Raw genomic sequence first — 16,095 nt, forward strand, 5'->3', positions numbered from 1 at the left:
AACAGCTGGCTGGAGCGGCCCTACCGGATGGGTTTCTTTATTATTTGGCGGGGCAGCTGCGATATATTGGGCTTTGGATATCAGATGAACCTTTGTCCAACGCTGAGCATCATGTGGCCCATTTCCTCAGAGTCCCTAATTTGTGGCCTGTTTTAGAACCTCACGATTTTGGACCTAGACACTCTCTTCCACTAATTAAGCTAGCGAAACACGTGTGGTCTCATGCAAAGAAACGGTTGAATTATACTGATATTGTTGCTGAAATGCCTATATGGTCCAACCACGGTTTGCCTCACTTTCTGGGTTTCCATGATCACACATTCTGGGAGGGTTTGGGGGTGACACAACTGAAACATTTGATTACTGATGATGGCCATACTTTGTCAGCCAGGGAGATACAGAACATATTCCAGGTACCTGAGAGGGATACATTACGGTGTGTACAACTACACCATGTACTTCTGTCCCAATTTAGGCACGCTCAGACCACAATATCTTCTTTACCACTTATAGGGATACTCCGAACACAAGGCCCACGGAGGTTGATATCCATTGTATATACATTCCTTCTGTCCCAGAGGTTAGCCCGGGGCGAATGTACGGTGGAACTCAGATGGAAGGGGCTGATCCCTGCTTTGACTGAAGGGGATTGGATGGACGCAATGTCTTCACACCTTTTGGTATCGCCTGAGGCGAATAATAGAATGACTCAACTATATATCATTCATAGATGCTATATTACTCCCACCAGGTTATTGCATATGGGCAGTTTCCTCGGCAACTTGTAAAAGATGCCACCATGACCGGGAGGATTTTGAAAATATGATGTGGCACTGCTCGGTGATTGCCAGTTTCTGGAGTGAGGTTACAGAATTCCTCTCTTCAATACTGGATAAACGAGTTCCTTGTGAGCCTGGTATATGTTTATTGGGTCTGCTTCCATTGGATTCCTGGTCTCATTATGAAGGTACATTCTTACGTGAGGTTCTGTAAATGGCCAGGAAGGCTATTGCCATTCGCTGGATAGGGGACCTTCATCCAACAATTTCACAATGGAAGAAGTTGATTAATTCTGTACTATCCTATGTCAATCTGGCGTACAAACATCGGGGGTGTCAGCATTTGTTTATGAGGGTTTGGGGCCGGTGGTGTACATCGCCCATTGCATCTTTTGACGTGAGACCTCAGGGCTTCCTTATCCATACATGGGATATCTGAAGGGTGAAGTGGTGCAGGTGTGGGTCATAAAGCAGGAGGTTGCATTGTCTGAATGTAAAAGTGGGACCAAACCTGGAATGTACAGTACTTTTAATGTATCGCTGTTTGTATTGGTCTAACTTTTCCCTCTCAAGGTGCTATTAGCATTCTGTGCAGTGCCGGATAGTGATGTTCCACATTCCATTAATACTTGTACAAAGAGATCATTGTTGTTCTTGTATTTTTGTTACATGAAAAAATGGGTTTCTTGTATGTCACCCAATATGTTATGTTTATCATATCTATGTATCACTTATTTTACAATAAACAGTTTAAAAAAAACAACAAAAAAAAACAAAACTGTCAGAATCACTATTTTTTTGGTCATCAACCCTCCAAAAATATAGAATAAAAAATGATCAAAAAGTCGCATGTACCCTAAAATAGTACCAATAAAAACTACAACCCGTCCCGCAAAAAACAAGCCCTTACACAGCTTTTTTGACTGAAAAATAAAAAAGTTATGGCTCTCAGAATATGGTGACACAAAAAATAAATAATTTTATCGAAAAGTGTTTTATTGCGCAAATGCCACAAAACATAAAAAAACGATATACATCTGGTATCGCCGTAATCGTATCGACCCGCAGAATAAAGTAAAATGTCATTTATAGCGCACGGTGAAAAGTGTAAAAAAAAAAGAGAAAAAACACTGTCAGAATTTGTTTTTTGGTCACTTTGCTTGCCAAAAAAATCAAATAAAAAGTGATAAAAAATGGTACCAATGAAAACTACAGATTGTCCCGCAACAAATAAGTCCTCGCACGGCTCCGGTGAAGAAAAAATAAAAAAAAGTTCTGGCTCTCAGAATATAGCGACAGAAATTGTGCAGTGTCCAAAAGCTGATAAGATCGGGCGCCATTTATCAGTGCGACATTGGCCACATATCTGCGGATTATTATTTATTTACCGAATTATTATACCCTCTTATTATGTCCTGATGTACTCTGCCCAATTTACACATACTCCCACATCATAAACTGAAATACCAGCAAAACCCCAAACAGAACAGTTACCAAGCAAACTCTGCGCTCCAATAGCCAAATGGCGCTCCCTCCCTTCTGAGCCCCACAGCGTGCCCAAACACCAGCTTACATCCACATATATGATATTTTATATCCGGGAGAACCTGCTCAACATTGTATGAGGCATTTGTCTTCAGTGGCACAAACTGGGCACAAAATATTGTGCGTTAAAATGGCAGATCAGTGGAAAATTGTAATTTTCACTTTGAACCATCCGCTGAGCATTAACGCCTTCGCGCACCAAGACTTAATAGCATGTCGTGGTGCGGGGGCTTATATATGGAGTGGGCTCATGCGCTGCGCCCGCGCCATATTCTGCAGGTGTCCGCTGTGTATTACAGCTGACACCCGGGACGAATGGACAGGAACAGCGATCGCGCTGTTACAGGAGCCTGTAAAAATGATATTATACTGCAATACATTAGTACTGCAGTGTATTGTACCAGCAACCTAATGATCGCTCGTTCCAGTCCCCTAAAGGATCTTTTGGGAGGTTTCCACTGTTTTGGTACCTCAGGGGCTTTGCAAATGCGACATGACACCCGAAAACCATTCCAGCTAAATTTGAGCTCCAAAAGCCAAATATTGTTCCTTCCCTTCTGAGTCTTGCCGTGGGTCCAAACAGCAGTTTATTACCACATATGGGGTATTTCTGTAATCCGGACAAATTGCTTTACAAATTTTGGGGTGATTTTTCTCCTTATTCATTGTAAAAATAAAATTTCTATGTTTTTTCAGAAAAAAGTAGATTTTCATTTTCACAGCCTAATTCTACTAAATTCAGCAAAAAAACTGTGGGGTCAAAATGCTAACTATACCCCTAGAAAAATTCCTTGAGGGGTGTAGTCTACAAAATGGGGTCACTTTTGAGGGGTTTCCACCGTTTTGCTCCCTCCAGGGCGTTGCAAACGAGACATGGCACTGAAAACCAATCCAGCAAAATCTGAGCTTCAAAATACAAATGCCGCTCCTTCCCTTCTGAGCTCTGCCGTGGGTCCAAACAGCAGTTTAGTACCACATATGGGGTATTGCTGTAATCGGGAGAAGTAGCTTTACAAGTTTTGGGGTGCTTTTTATTCTTTATTCCTTGCAAATATCTTTTTTTTAAAATATTTTTTCAGAAAAAAAAGTAGATTTTCACTTTCACAGGCAAACTCTAATAAATATAGCAGAAGACCTGTGGGGTCAAGATGCTAACTATACCCCTAGATAAATTGCTTGAGGGGTGCAGTTTCCAAAACCGTGTCACTTTTGGGGGATTTCCACTGTTTTGGCACTACAAGACCTCTTCAAACCAGACATGGTGCCTAAAATATATTCTAAAAAAAGGAGGCCACAAAATCCACTAGGTGCTCCTTTGCTTCTGAGGCCGGTATTTCAGTCCATTATCACACTAGGGCCACATGTGGGATATTTCTAAAAACTGCAGAATCTGGGCAATAAATATTGTGTTGTGTTTCTCTGTTAAAAACCCTCTGTGTTACAGAAAAAAATGTATTACAAATGAATTGCAGCAAAAAAATTTGACAATTTCCCCTCTTCATTGCTTTAATTCCTGTGAAACGCCTAAAGGGTTAAGAAACTTTCTGAATGCTGTTTTGAATACTTTGAGGGGTGCAGTTTTTAATATGGGGTCTCTAGTATATAAGGCCCTCAAAGCCGCTTTAGAACTGAACTGGTCCCTGTAAAAACTGCCTTTTGAAATTTTCTTGAAAATGTGAGAAATTGCTGGTAAAGTACTAAGCCTTGTAACGTAATAGAAAAATAAAATAATGTTCAAAAAACGATACAAATATAAAGTAGACATATGGAATATGTGAAATAGTAATACCACACAAAATAATTACTATCTGTTTTACAAGCAGATACATTTAAAATTAGAAAAATCATAATTTTTGCAAATTTTCTCTAAATTTTGGTGTTGTTCACAAATAAGCAATGAATTTATTGACCAAATTTTTCAACTAATATAAAGTACAATATATCACGAGAAAACAATCTCAGAATCGCTTGGATAGGCAAAAGCATTCCAGAGTTATTAACACAAAGTAACACGTCAGATTTGAAAAAATGGGGCTGGTCCTGAAGGCCAAAATGAGCTCAGGTCTTGAAAGGGTTAAGTGTGCTGCCTACGGACTCCAGGAAATGAAAATTTCAGGTACATTTTCCACATTTAAACACTACCCTATGATTTACAATGCATGTTATAATAAAACTGCTGAAAGTCTGGCCAAAGCGTGCGTGCGTGATGCGAGATCCACACTGCACGTTTACCAACCAAGACATCAAGGGTTCTCATTTATTTGCTTATCAGAAGAATATAAGAAGCGCATTTCAAAGATAAAACGCTAAAGGACTTAGAAATAACATAATATAAATGCATGCACCGCACAAACACCTTAGGCGGGATTCACACGACCGGGTTGCGTCCGAGCCCCGGCCGGTAAAATCGGCCATTCAGCCCGGCCGGTTTGCATAAAGTTTTGCATCCGTGCCGGGCCGATCTGGACAGTGACATCAGCGGCAACTCCTGAAGGGGAATCCCCATGTGTTCGGGGATTCCGAATCAGGAGTTTCCCCTGATGTCACTGCCCAGATATGGACAGAGACATCAAGCGCTCTGTCCAGGAGCGGAATCCCCGAAAACACGGGGATTCCGCTCCTTCAAGGAGCTAAAGTGCGGCTAGCACATAGCAGAGCGGGGAGATACCTCCCTGCTCTGCTATAGTGGTGTCGCTGCAGTAGTAGCAGCCGCAGCAGCAGCTAGCGGCACCATCGAAGGTGTCGCCGGGCCAGGGCGCTTTTAAAACAAGCAGGGGACGGGAGCCAGCGCAGTGCTCCCTTCCACCTGCTGTACACCCCGGCCCTGCCACACAGTGTACAGCGCACAGCCATTCGTCAGAATGGCATCAACTCCTCCTCCTCACATGCACTCTGCGCTGTGAGGAGGAGAAGATAGAGCGCAAGCGCCGGAAAACCCGGCCATCACTCGGGACACATCCCGGCCCCATAGACTTCTATGGGAGCCGGGCGGCCGGCAGAAGATAGAGCATGTCCTATTTTTTGACGGCCGGTTTTCCAGGCCGTCAAAAAATCGGTCGTGTGAATAGCCCCATTAGGGGTCTATTATTCCTAATGCAGCCGGGTGCCGGCCGATTTATGAACGGCCGGCACCCGGCCGGGAAACCCTGTCGTGGGAATGAGGCCTTATTAGAATCCTGCAGCCTGATATCACCGCAGCTTAAAGGGATGGAAAAACTGCATGATTAATTCACACAGTAAACAGATTTTTATTAAAAGGAAACTCTGGGACAACAAAATTGCGGTTTGTTCCAGCAATGAAAGTACTGAAACAATACTATGTTCGCGTGCAATGCATTTCTTGAGACAATATCTCAGAGAACATGATTCAATGTGTTTGTAGAATTTGGTAAACACAGACACGTTGTGTACATTAAGGCATGTGTATATTTCCAGTGTTGTAAGGATATATATATATATATATTTTTTATTAATCATTGTAAATACAATAGAAATACACAAAAATACAAAACCAATACTAAATAAGAATTTGATCCAAAAGTTCTAAGAAATCCTGCTTAAAAATATAATAGTGTCTGATGAACAAAAGCCTAATGCAATTAAGAATTAAATAACAACTGGGATTGTTAATTCTATACCCGTTTTATAATGTGAAGTCCAAAATATTTAAAGGGGAGGTGTCGTGAATTAAAACGTTTTTTTTTAAGTAAGTTACTTATTTATATAATATTTTTAAGTTTTGTGCTGTATTTTTTTTTTCTTCCACATGGTGGAAAGTATTAAAAATTAAATAATAATTTGACATGTTTTCCTATGTTGGCCACCAGAGGGAGCACTTCCCAGAATTACAGCAAGGTGAAGGCAAAGCAACCTGACTCACAGCTGCCGTAAATGTGGGAGGGAATCTCACCCCCCCCCCCTCCTACAAGCCAGGAAAAGGTGTCTTCAAATTGCTAAGCAGTGTCCGGCTGCCATTTCGGGAGTGATTGTACAAATTGCAGCTGGCAGAAGCTATAGGACACACGAAAAGGCTAAGTTCACACGCTTACTAAACAAAGAGAAAACAGCTCCCGAGTTCATGAAAAACGCACATGAATGCACTTTTTTTTGGTGGGCGTCTTTTTACGTGCCGTTTTTGGAAAACGGTCGCGTAAAAAACGCCACTTCGGAACAGAACACCGTATTTCCCATTGAAACCAATGGGCAGATGTTTGTAGGCGCTCTGCTTCCGATTTTTCAGGACGTTTACGGTTTAAACATTTCTTTATTTACACTGCGTTTTTAGTCAATTCCTTTCCACACTCAGCTCTACTACACACACAGAACTGCTACAGACTTACTCAGCTCTACTACACACACTCAGCTAGACACACAAAGCACTGCTCCACACAGACACACTCATCTCTGCTCCACACACTCAGCCTATGCTACAGACACACGCAGCTCTGCTACACACAGACACACACTCCGCTACAGACACACATAGCTCTGCTACACAGACACACAGCAATGTGCCAATAAACCAAACATATGACCGGGGGGGGGGGGGTGTCACGAGAGCGAGGGACGGACAGGGACACACACACCTGACCTGCAGTGCAGCCGGTCTTCATAATGGCACCTGCTATCTCCCTACAAACCAGCTTCTCTGCTGTGTGGCTCTGAACTGCACCTGCGCAGTGCCGGCTGTCAGATGCAATGAACTGCTGACGTTCATTATGTCCTATGCTCTGTGCTGCCGTATTCCATCTGTGTATGTGTCGTTAAGAGACACATACACAGATGAAATAAAACATGGCAGTCACCCATAAAGTAAGAAAGTATTTAATTTTTCAGGTTTTTTTTATTAACAAAGTCAATATAATATTTTATTAAACAAAAACGCATTAAATAAAAAAAATAAAAAATTATGACAGTCCCTTGAAGGGTTTTCAATTGAGAAGATAAGAGCACTGCTTACTAGGCCCTTACAGCATATCATATGATTGGTAAGGAGTGGTGATTTATTTCTCCCAGCTGCTATTCCCAGCAAATCTGTGAGCAAAGGATGGCTTTGTCACTAAATGTGGTAGAGATTTATACATGGTTGCAACTACACTTAAAAGTTGACAATTTGGTATAACCAACAACAGCCATCAAAACACAGGATAAATGTTTTAGGACCATATTTATACTTCATGGTGATCAGAGGCTTGAGCCAAATGCTCACAATATGTAAAACCTTTCGTATACAGTTCGCTTTGAACAATCTGTACTGAAAAGATTGGCAATGGCAGTTTGTAACACGTAGTGTGTTGTAATTTCAGTCTACAGGGCCACTTCATTTGTGTACATACATCACATCCACAGATGGGCTATAGTTACACAGAATTGTAACAGACACTTGTTAAACCTTCAAACTTCTGACACGTCAGAAGTTTTGATCGGTGGGGATCAAAGCACTGAGACCCCCATCGATCGCATAAACGAAGCCGCAGAAACGCTCTGGTGAGCCGCTTGTTTTCTGATTGGCTTGTCTCGGAAAGCCGACGAATCGGTGTACGGGCTCAACAAAGTCTATGGGCCTGTACATCGCTACATTGGCTTTTTCGAGAAAAGCAGATCAGAAACCAAGCATCTCAGCGCTCCTGCCGCTTCATCTTAGCGATCGATGGGGGTCTCAGTGCTCATGCCCCCATGACAAGTCACTCACTGACACGTCAGAAGTTTGTTGAACGTTTCGTGCAAAATTTTACCGGAGTGGTAAAGATTGGCACTTTGGTGACATACCATGCAGGATTATGCTTTTCATGGTATCCCTTAATAGAACAGGAAGTATTTCCTTCTTAACAGTGGTTATGGTAAATAGGTATTCCATGATTGTCCACCCTCGCAACCGAATCATTAAAATAAATACTATGCCAGGTGGTCTTCTCATCACAGTATTGATATGGAGTATTATAATAACTAACAGCTTACACTTTATCTACATCACATTTAACAGGGAGATCACCAATAAAACGCTTTGTGAGAGTTTTATTTTAAACTGGGATAAAAGTGTTGTAATAACCTATCATTATGTGTTCTTTGTGGTTCAGCTCATAATCCCCCTCTTTAATGATACCGGCTGTACAGAGAATTATAATAAACAGCTCAGAAGATGTAAGGACCAGCATGAGAAAATGAAGAAAACCATAAAATCCATGACATTTGTAGCACTTGTTTTTATTATTTGTTTTCTTCCAAGTACAGTGTCAACAATAATAGTAGTTGCCCCAAAACATCAAACAATGTGCAAGTTATTGACATATCTATCCTTGTGCTTGCAGTGTCTCTGGCACCAACTTATTTGTACAGTGTGCTTAACCCATTAACCATTTACATTTCAAGTCCTGTTTTTCAAGATGTTTTAAGGTTTTCATGCAAATTACGCAGAAAACAGGGTGCAAATGAAACTACTAGTGACCAGCATATCACATAAATCCCATAATACACTTCCAATCTATAAGATGTTTGTCATGTCTTCAATGTAGTTTTCATAACACAAGTATGTGCTGCTAACCATGAATAGGAGGGGGGCTTCATCCAAAAGCTAGCGCCAGGAGGAGGGGTTTGAATGTCTTCAAACCACCTACACTGTGCGCCGCTATTTTCTGAGCGACTGCACAGTGTAGGAGGATTAGATACAGGGCTCAGCAGACCGTATCACACGAACATAATACACACATCATACACGAACATAAATTACCTGCTCTTGCCGCCGGTGGTGGTCTACGTTCCTTTTCCTTGCGCCTTCGCTTCATTGAACATATGGCCGGAAGTCGTCATCTTACTGTCCGGCAGCGGCTTCTGGTCCACATGAAAATGGCGCCGGATCTTGCGCCTTTCCCACACAGACGGCGTACGCTTCTGAGAATGGAACGGCTCCCGTTCGCATTCTCTATGGGGTTGTATGTGCCGCATAGCTTCTCTGTATGTGTCGTTAATCGACACATACAGAGATGAAAAAAAAAATGGCAGCCCCCACAGAGAAGTAAAAGTTTGAATACAGTAAAAAGTATTAAGTGACAACACTAATAAATAAAATGTGTTTATAATTTATTAAAAGCAATAGATTAAAAAAAATAAAAAATCATGACACCTTCCCTTTAACTACATTCTCCGTCACAATCTTATTACAAATGTCCAAATTCTCCATCATTAGTTCAGACCTGCTTCCACTTTTTCCATGCACACGAACGTATATTTTTTCCTCCTGTAAATACTGGCGTAAATACGGGTCCTTTGTCACACGTATTCGACCCCTATTCCACCAGTATTTACGGACAAGTGCCCGTAAATACGGATCCGGTGTCACCAGTATTCCACCCGTATTTACGGACCTGTTTTCACTGCACTAAATCGGCAGCCCCTTCTCTCTATCAGTGCTGGAAAGAGAGAAGGGGCAGCCCTTTCGGGCAGAGTTTCCACAGCGATTGAACGTAAAAGATGTTCATATGTACCGTTGTCTTGGTGACGCGTCCCTCTTTTGACATCCAGTCCAATCTCCCTGGATGACGCAGCAGTCCATGTGACCGCTGCAGCCTGTGATTGGCTGCAGCGGTCACATGGGATGAAATGTCATCCCGGGAGGCTGGACTGGAGGAAGAAGCAGGTAAGTTAACTTTTAATACGATTAACTCCAGCGGTAATCATTGTCCCGGGTGCTGAAAGAGTTACTGCCGATCAGTTAACTCTTTCAGCACCCTGGACAGTGACTATCCCCGGTCACCGCCTAGCAACGCTCACGTAATTACGGGAGCCCCATAGACTTCTATGGGCCTGCCCGTGCCGTTATTACGGCCTGAAATAGGACATGTTCCATATTTTTCAACAGCACGGGCACCTTCCCGTAAGCATACGGGAAGGTACCCGTGGCCAATAGAAGTCTATGGGCCCATAATTACGGGCGTTTTTACGTTCGTGTGAATGAAGCCTTAGCCTGTATTAATTGAAGTTTACAGAATAAAGAATTCATACAGCGATAGTCCCAGTAGCAACCAGACTGATACCATTTTCACAACGTGATATTTGGGCCTAAATATCACACATTGCTGACTGTCTTTGTAAAACATAAGCTCTTGAAAGCAATTTTTGGCCACCTTGTGCGCCAGGTAGAATTCACTTAGGTTTACTTCTAAGCACATGTTAGAAATATTTAATGACTTAAAAATAATACATCTGTAATCCACCAATGAGGCTTCTAAATATAATTTATTCAAAACATTAGTATACTGCATAATTGACAATGATTATTTTGTATCTTCAACATTAGTACTGATACATAGTCTTTATATACAAATTTCAAGGACGTCATTTTCTATTCTCAACATATATTTGTATTTAATATTTTGTTAAGTTTCAAACACATATAAAGGATGTCTTTCTGTAGAACAGCCTATAACAGACTTTTAAGCTAGAATGTGTCGAGAGAATTGATAAATAATGCTGTTATATTACACAAGAATTATAAAAGTGTCTATCAGGTTATAAATTTTGCTTTTCTGTTTCCTTTGAAGCCTCATTTCTTAAGCACGTACACAGACTTCCAAAGTGTTATGTCTATTCAATTAGAAATCCCTGTTAAAAAAACAAAAAACAGATATTTATCTTAAAACGATCACAGAATTAGGCAATGCTAGTAGATAGTTTAAATTTCTTTAGGGCAGACCAAGGAGGATAATAAACACCTGTTATAGTAAAAAAAATTGTGCGTATGCGGGGAGCAAGTGGGATTGCCATTGATTCTTACCTTCACAATATCCTGGGATGTAGCATTTCTTGGGAAAGGTTTCCCACGACACTTCAGATATTCTGCTACAAGCTCAGCAGCATCATCTAAACTATGATATGATATGTAAGTGTTACTACATTAATAATAATCATGGAGCAAGTTGTCGATTCACTCGGACATATGGAAATTCTACAAACTCCATAGTTCATCAGCACGCCTTATCCTTCATAGTGTTTAACCCCTTAACGACCACCAATACACCTTTTCACGACGGCCACTAAGGGTACTTATGCAAGAGCGCTGTGACATAAGCCCGGCACGGTTGTCCTGTGCCGGCTAAAGCGGGTGTCGGGCGGTCTCAGGACAGCTGGGTACCGAACGGGCGGGATAGATTTCAACATCGATCTCACCCGTTTAACTCCTTAGATGCGGCGGTCAATTGCGAAACGCCGCATTCAAGTGGTTTTGGAGGAAGGATGATCCCTCTCTCCCCCCATCGGCACCCTGCAATTCAAATCGCAGGTTGCCGATGACTTCTTTGACAGCCAGGGGCCTAGAAAAAAAAAAAACACCCAGGTCTGCCTGTAGTAGATGCCTGCTAGGCCATGCCTGAGGCCTGACCTAGCAGGTGCCAGTCAGTTTTACGCTGACCGGCAACAATACGCTGCAATACAAAAGTATTGCAGTGTATTATAAAAGCGATCAGAAGTTCAAATAGTGAAGTCCCCCAGTGGGACTAGAAATAAAGTTATCAAAAAGTTTAATAAAGTTAGTTAATAAATAAATAAAAATCCCAAATAAAAAAAAAAAAAAAAAAAAAAACACTATGAAAAACCCACTTTTTCCCTTATAAAATATTTTAATATGAAAAAAACCTCAAAAAAACCTTAAACCATTACACATATTTGGTATCACCGCGTCCGTAATGACCCCACCTATAAAAGGTATTACGTTATTCAACCTGCACAGTGAACGCCGTAAAAAAAATAAAATAAAAAAACAATGCCAGAATTGCGGTTTTCTGTTCATCCTGCCTTTAAAAAAAATTGTTAAAAAGTGATCAAAAAGTCGCATGTACTCCAAAATGGTACCAATAAAAACTACAAGTAGTAGCTGCATCGGCGTAAAAATAAAACAATTATGGCTCTTAAAACATCTCGAAACAAAAACAACGTTTGAAAAAAGCGTTTTTACTGTGTAGTAAGACAAAATCTATATAAATTTGGTATCGCCACAATCGTAATGACCCACTGAATAAACCTATTATGTTATTTATACCACACAGTAAACGGCGTAAATCTAAGACCCAAAAAAGTGTCGCGAAATCTATAGGTTTTTTCCATTACCCTCTCAAAAAAATCAATAAATTATACGTACCCCAAAACAATGCGATTAAAAAATACAACTTGTCCCGCAAAAAACAAGACCTTATACATCTATGTCGACGCAAAAATAAAAAATAAAGTTATAGCTCTTGGAATGAAACTATGGAAAAACGTAGACAAAGCTTGGTCATAAAGGTCTAAAAAAGGCTGGCCATTAAGGGGTTAAAAGTTTGGTTTGTTATCAGCGCCTCTCTCTAAGGCCTTATTCACACGAACGTGTGCGTTTTGCGCACGTAAAAAACGCAGCGTTTTTCCTACGTTGCAGTTCCGTGTGACATCAGTGTCTGGTGCTGGTCAGCGTTTTTTCCGAGGATATGTCAGGCGTTTTTTACGTCAGCAAAATAAACTTATGGAGGTGGTTTTCTTTTTCTCATCATTTCTTTAGCAACTGTTGTGTGAATCATGGACCGCACATGGATGTGCGTCCGTGTGCGGTCCGTGATTTTCACACCGCCATTGACTTCAATGGGTGCGTGATGCACAAAAAAACGCACAAGTATAGGACATGCAGTGAGTTTCACGCAGCGGACACGCTGCGTGAAAAACACAATGTCTGAATGGCCCCATTGACTTGCATAGATCCGTGTGACGTGCGTTATTTTCATGCGCGTAACACGGACGTGAAATATGCTCGTGTGAATTAGGCCCAATACTGAAATTCTCAATGTGTCAAAAGTTATGTCAGAAATTAGAAAAAAAAAAAAAAAAACCTTTTGCGACAGCACGCTGCGGCACTCTTCCTACTCCGCATGCCAGCATTATTGGACCTTTGGGTAAAGCTTTCAGTATAAAGGATCTTGAGCAGCCTATTTGTCTGCATCGTCTTGAGGGATAGGGGACAATACTACTATTTGGATTCTGCACCGTTGGTCCTACCAGACATAGACTTACAATATATCCTGCTAATTGAGTTGTGAACTGCCCAGTGTGGGGAAATATAGTACTTTGGTGGTGCAGTTTCAGTTAATAGTAGCATCAAATATTTATCTGAAATTCAGAATTACATAATATGTCCATTTTCTTAACGGACTGTGTGCACAAGCACTTCACAAGTTTGTTCAAAACCTGCTAAACCATTCTGAGTATATTCATATTTTACTGAATGCTCAGGGTTGGCTGTGGTCAGGTGACTTTGTAGGAAGTCCACGACAGTCCGCACTCACTACTCTTCAGGTAGTTCTTGCTAACCCTTGACATAGATTTTTGTATTATCTTGCTGCAGTATGAATCCTTCAGCCCAGAAATCCAAGTGATGGACAGTATATGGACCACAGTGGACAATATCTTGGATTACATGTTTGCCACATCATGTACCATTACACACATTTGAATAGGAATGAGGAATATTGTCAGCAGGATAAATAATGTATTTTAAGAATTAACCCTAGTTAATAGCTATATAGTTTTAGTTATTTCTATTATGCTGCTACTAATTCTAATGGGATTCCATTCAATTGCACTCCATGCAAGATCACTGGAAACCAAGCAAGCCCTTATTTTAGCAGTTTGTGGACAGAATGTAGCCTAGACCCTTCAATGTTCAATTTCTGAAGAAAAAAAAAAAAAAAAAAAAGAAACAGAGTATACTGAAAACGTAATAGCAAGTTCTGTCTAATGTTCATTTTAATATTAGATGGAAGGTACACCCTAATCTTTTCCTTTTTCAATGTTTTTTTGTTTTGATAGAAGGTTCTTCAGTTTGTACAATTACAAGGAATGTTATGTATGTTGAACAAAAAGGAAAATCGGAAACAATAGGTATCCAGCACTAAATATAAATAGTAGTGATGATACAATGATATTTAGACTTATGTACGTATGGACACTCATGTTTCCTAATCTTTTCTTTTTTCTTAAATGTCAATTTCTTATATGCCAATTGATTTACACTTTCACTAGTGGATATAGTGGCTGCGGCGTTGATCATAGGACAATACAGTAATACCCTGCACACGCAGTGGTGTATCAGGAATTATGGACTATCTGGTCGCAGATTAATGCAGTTTCACTGTAGTTTAGCAATTACATTAGTCAGTGACTTACCAATCTTTGTTTACGAGGTAATCTGCAAGCTCTTTCACACGATCAGAATTAACCGCATGCATTTTCAAAACGTCATAGCATTTCGTTTTTAAGAACTTTTCAAACTGGTTCTTCTCAATCAAATTGTCCAAAATTATTGTTTTTAACTAACAAAAGTAACAGAAAAAAATTGGATTTGTAACGAACGCCTTCATTTCAATTGGACAGAATATAAAGAAAACATCTGGTATGAAATCAGGACTCAAAAGATTTCTATAGGATTCCTGGCAGCACAAATGAAAACTCCAGGCAAAACGGATACACAGTGTTAAGTTTAGTGCAGGGACTGAGGGGCAGTGCATGGTACAGGGATTCTCTATTTAGTAGATGTTTATATTTATAATATTTTTCGTTCTAGATGACTCACCCATGAAGCCACACCAGCCAATTCTCCAGTGTTCATGCAGTCCTCCACTTGAAGCAAAACCGCTTCTGGATTGCACCCACTTAGAAAGCCCTGCATTAGAAGGCATAGTAACAAACTATTATCATCAGCACATAAAGCACTTAAAGAGGCTCTGTCACCAGATTTTGCAACCCCTATCTCCTATTGCAGCAGATCGGCGCTGCAATGGAGATAAGAGTAAAGTTTTGTTTTTTTTTTTAAAACGAGCATTTTTGGCCAAGTTATGACCATTTTTATATTTATGTAAATGAGGCTTTCTAAAGTACAACTGGGCGTGTATTGTGTTCGTTACATCGGGGCGTTTTTACTTCTTTTACTAGCTGGGCGTTCTGTATAGAAGTATCAGCCACTTCTCTTCACAACGGCCAGCTTCTGGCAGTGCAAAGACACAGCGTGTTCTCGAGAGATCACGCTGTGACGTCACTCACTTCCTGCCCCAGGTCCTGCATCCATCGTGTCGGACGAGCGAGGACACATCGGCACCAGAGGCTACAGTTGATTCTGCAGCAGCATCAGCGTTTGCAGGTAAGTAGCTACATCGACTTACCTGCAAACGCCGATGCTGCTGCAGAATCAACTGTGACCTCTGTTGCTGATGTGTCCTCGCTGGTCCGACACGATGCAGGACCTGGGGCAGGAAGTGAGTGACGTCACAGCGTGATCTCTCGAGAACACGCTGTGTCTGCACTGCCAGAAGCTGGGCGTTGTGAAGAGAAGTGGCTGATACTTCTATACACAACGCCCAGCTAGTAAAAGAAGTAAAAACGCCCAGATGTAACGAACACAATACACACCCAGTTGTACTTTTACTTTAAACACGCCCAGTTGTACTTTAGAAAGCCTCATTTACATAAATATAAAAATGGTCATAACTTGGCCAAAACTGCTAGTTTTAAAAAAAACAAAAACGTTACTCTTATCTCCATTGCAGCGCCGATCTGCTGCAATAGGAGATAGGGGTTGCAAAATCTGGTGACAGAGCCTCTTTAAGGATTTCCATTGTTGTCTCAGTGAAACGGCTTAAAGTCATTTCCTCAGTGGTTTAAAAAAAAACAAAAAACAACATACAATTCTCACAAGTATTAGGCCCAAGCACACAAACTTATTTTTGCGGCCACAATTCACCCGCAAATCTGCGGGTGAATT

General features: G+C 40.9%; 1 protein-coding gene across 2 annotated transcripts in view; it reads right to left on the bottom strand.

Annotated features, from left to right (window-relative positions):
• Positions 1-10,527: 10,527 nt before the first annotated feature.
• KNTC1 (kinetochore associated 1) overlaps positions 10,528-16,095 on the bottom strand; it is a 245,329-nt gene continuing 239,761 nt past the window's right edge. For both annotated transcript variants that reach the window (XM_075834110.1, XM_075834112.1), the window contains 4 exons: positions 14,911-15,000; positions 14,505-14,650; positions 11,095-11,185; positions 10,528-10,922 (listed from right to left, as the gene is read on the bottom strand). In XM_075834110.1, coding sequence (XP_075690225.1) covers positions 10,905-10,922; positions 11,095-11,185; positions 14,505-14,650; positions 14,911-15,000 — 345 coding nt within the window. In that variant the 3' untranslated portion in view covers positions 10,528-10,904. The remainder of the gene's footprint in view (positions 10,923-11,094; positions 11,186-14,504; positions 14,651-14,910; positions 15,001-16,095) is intronic.

Source organism: Rhinoderma darwinii, chromosome 1, assembly GCF_050947455.1.
Source record: "Rhinoderma darwinii isolate aRhiDar2 chromosome 1, aRhiDar2.hap1, whole genome shotgun sequence".
Lineage (NCBI taxonomy): Eukaryota > Metazoa > Chordata > Amphibia > Anura > Rhinodermatidae > Rhinoderma > Rhinoderma darwinii.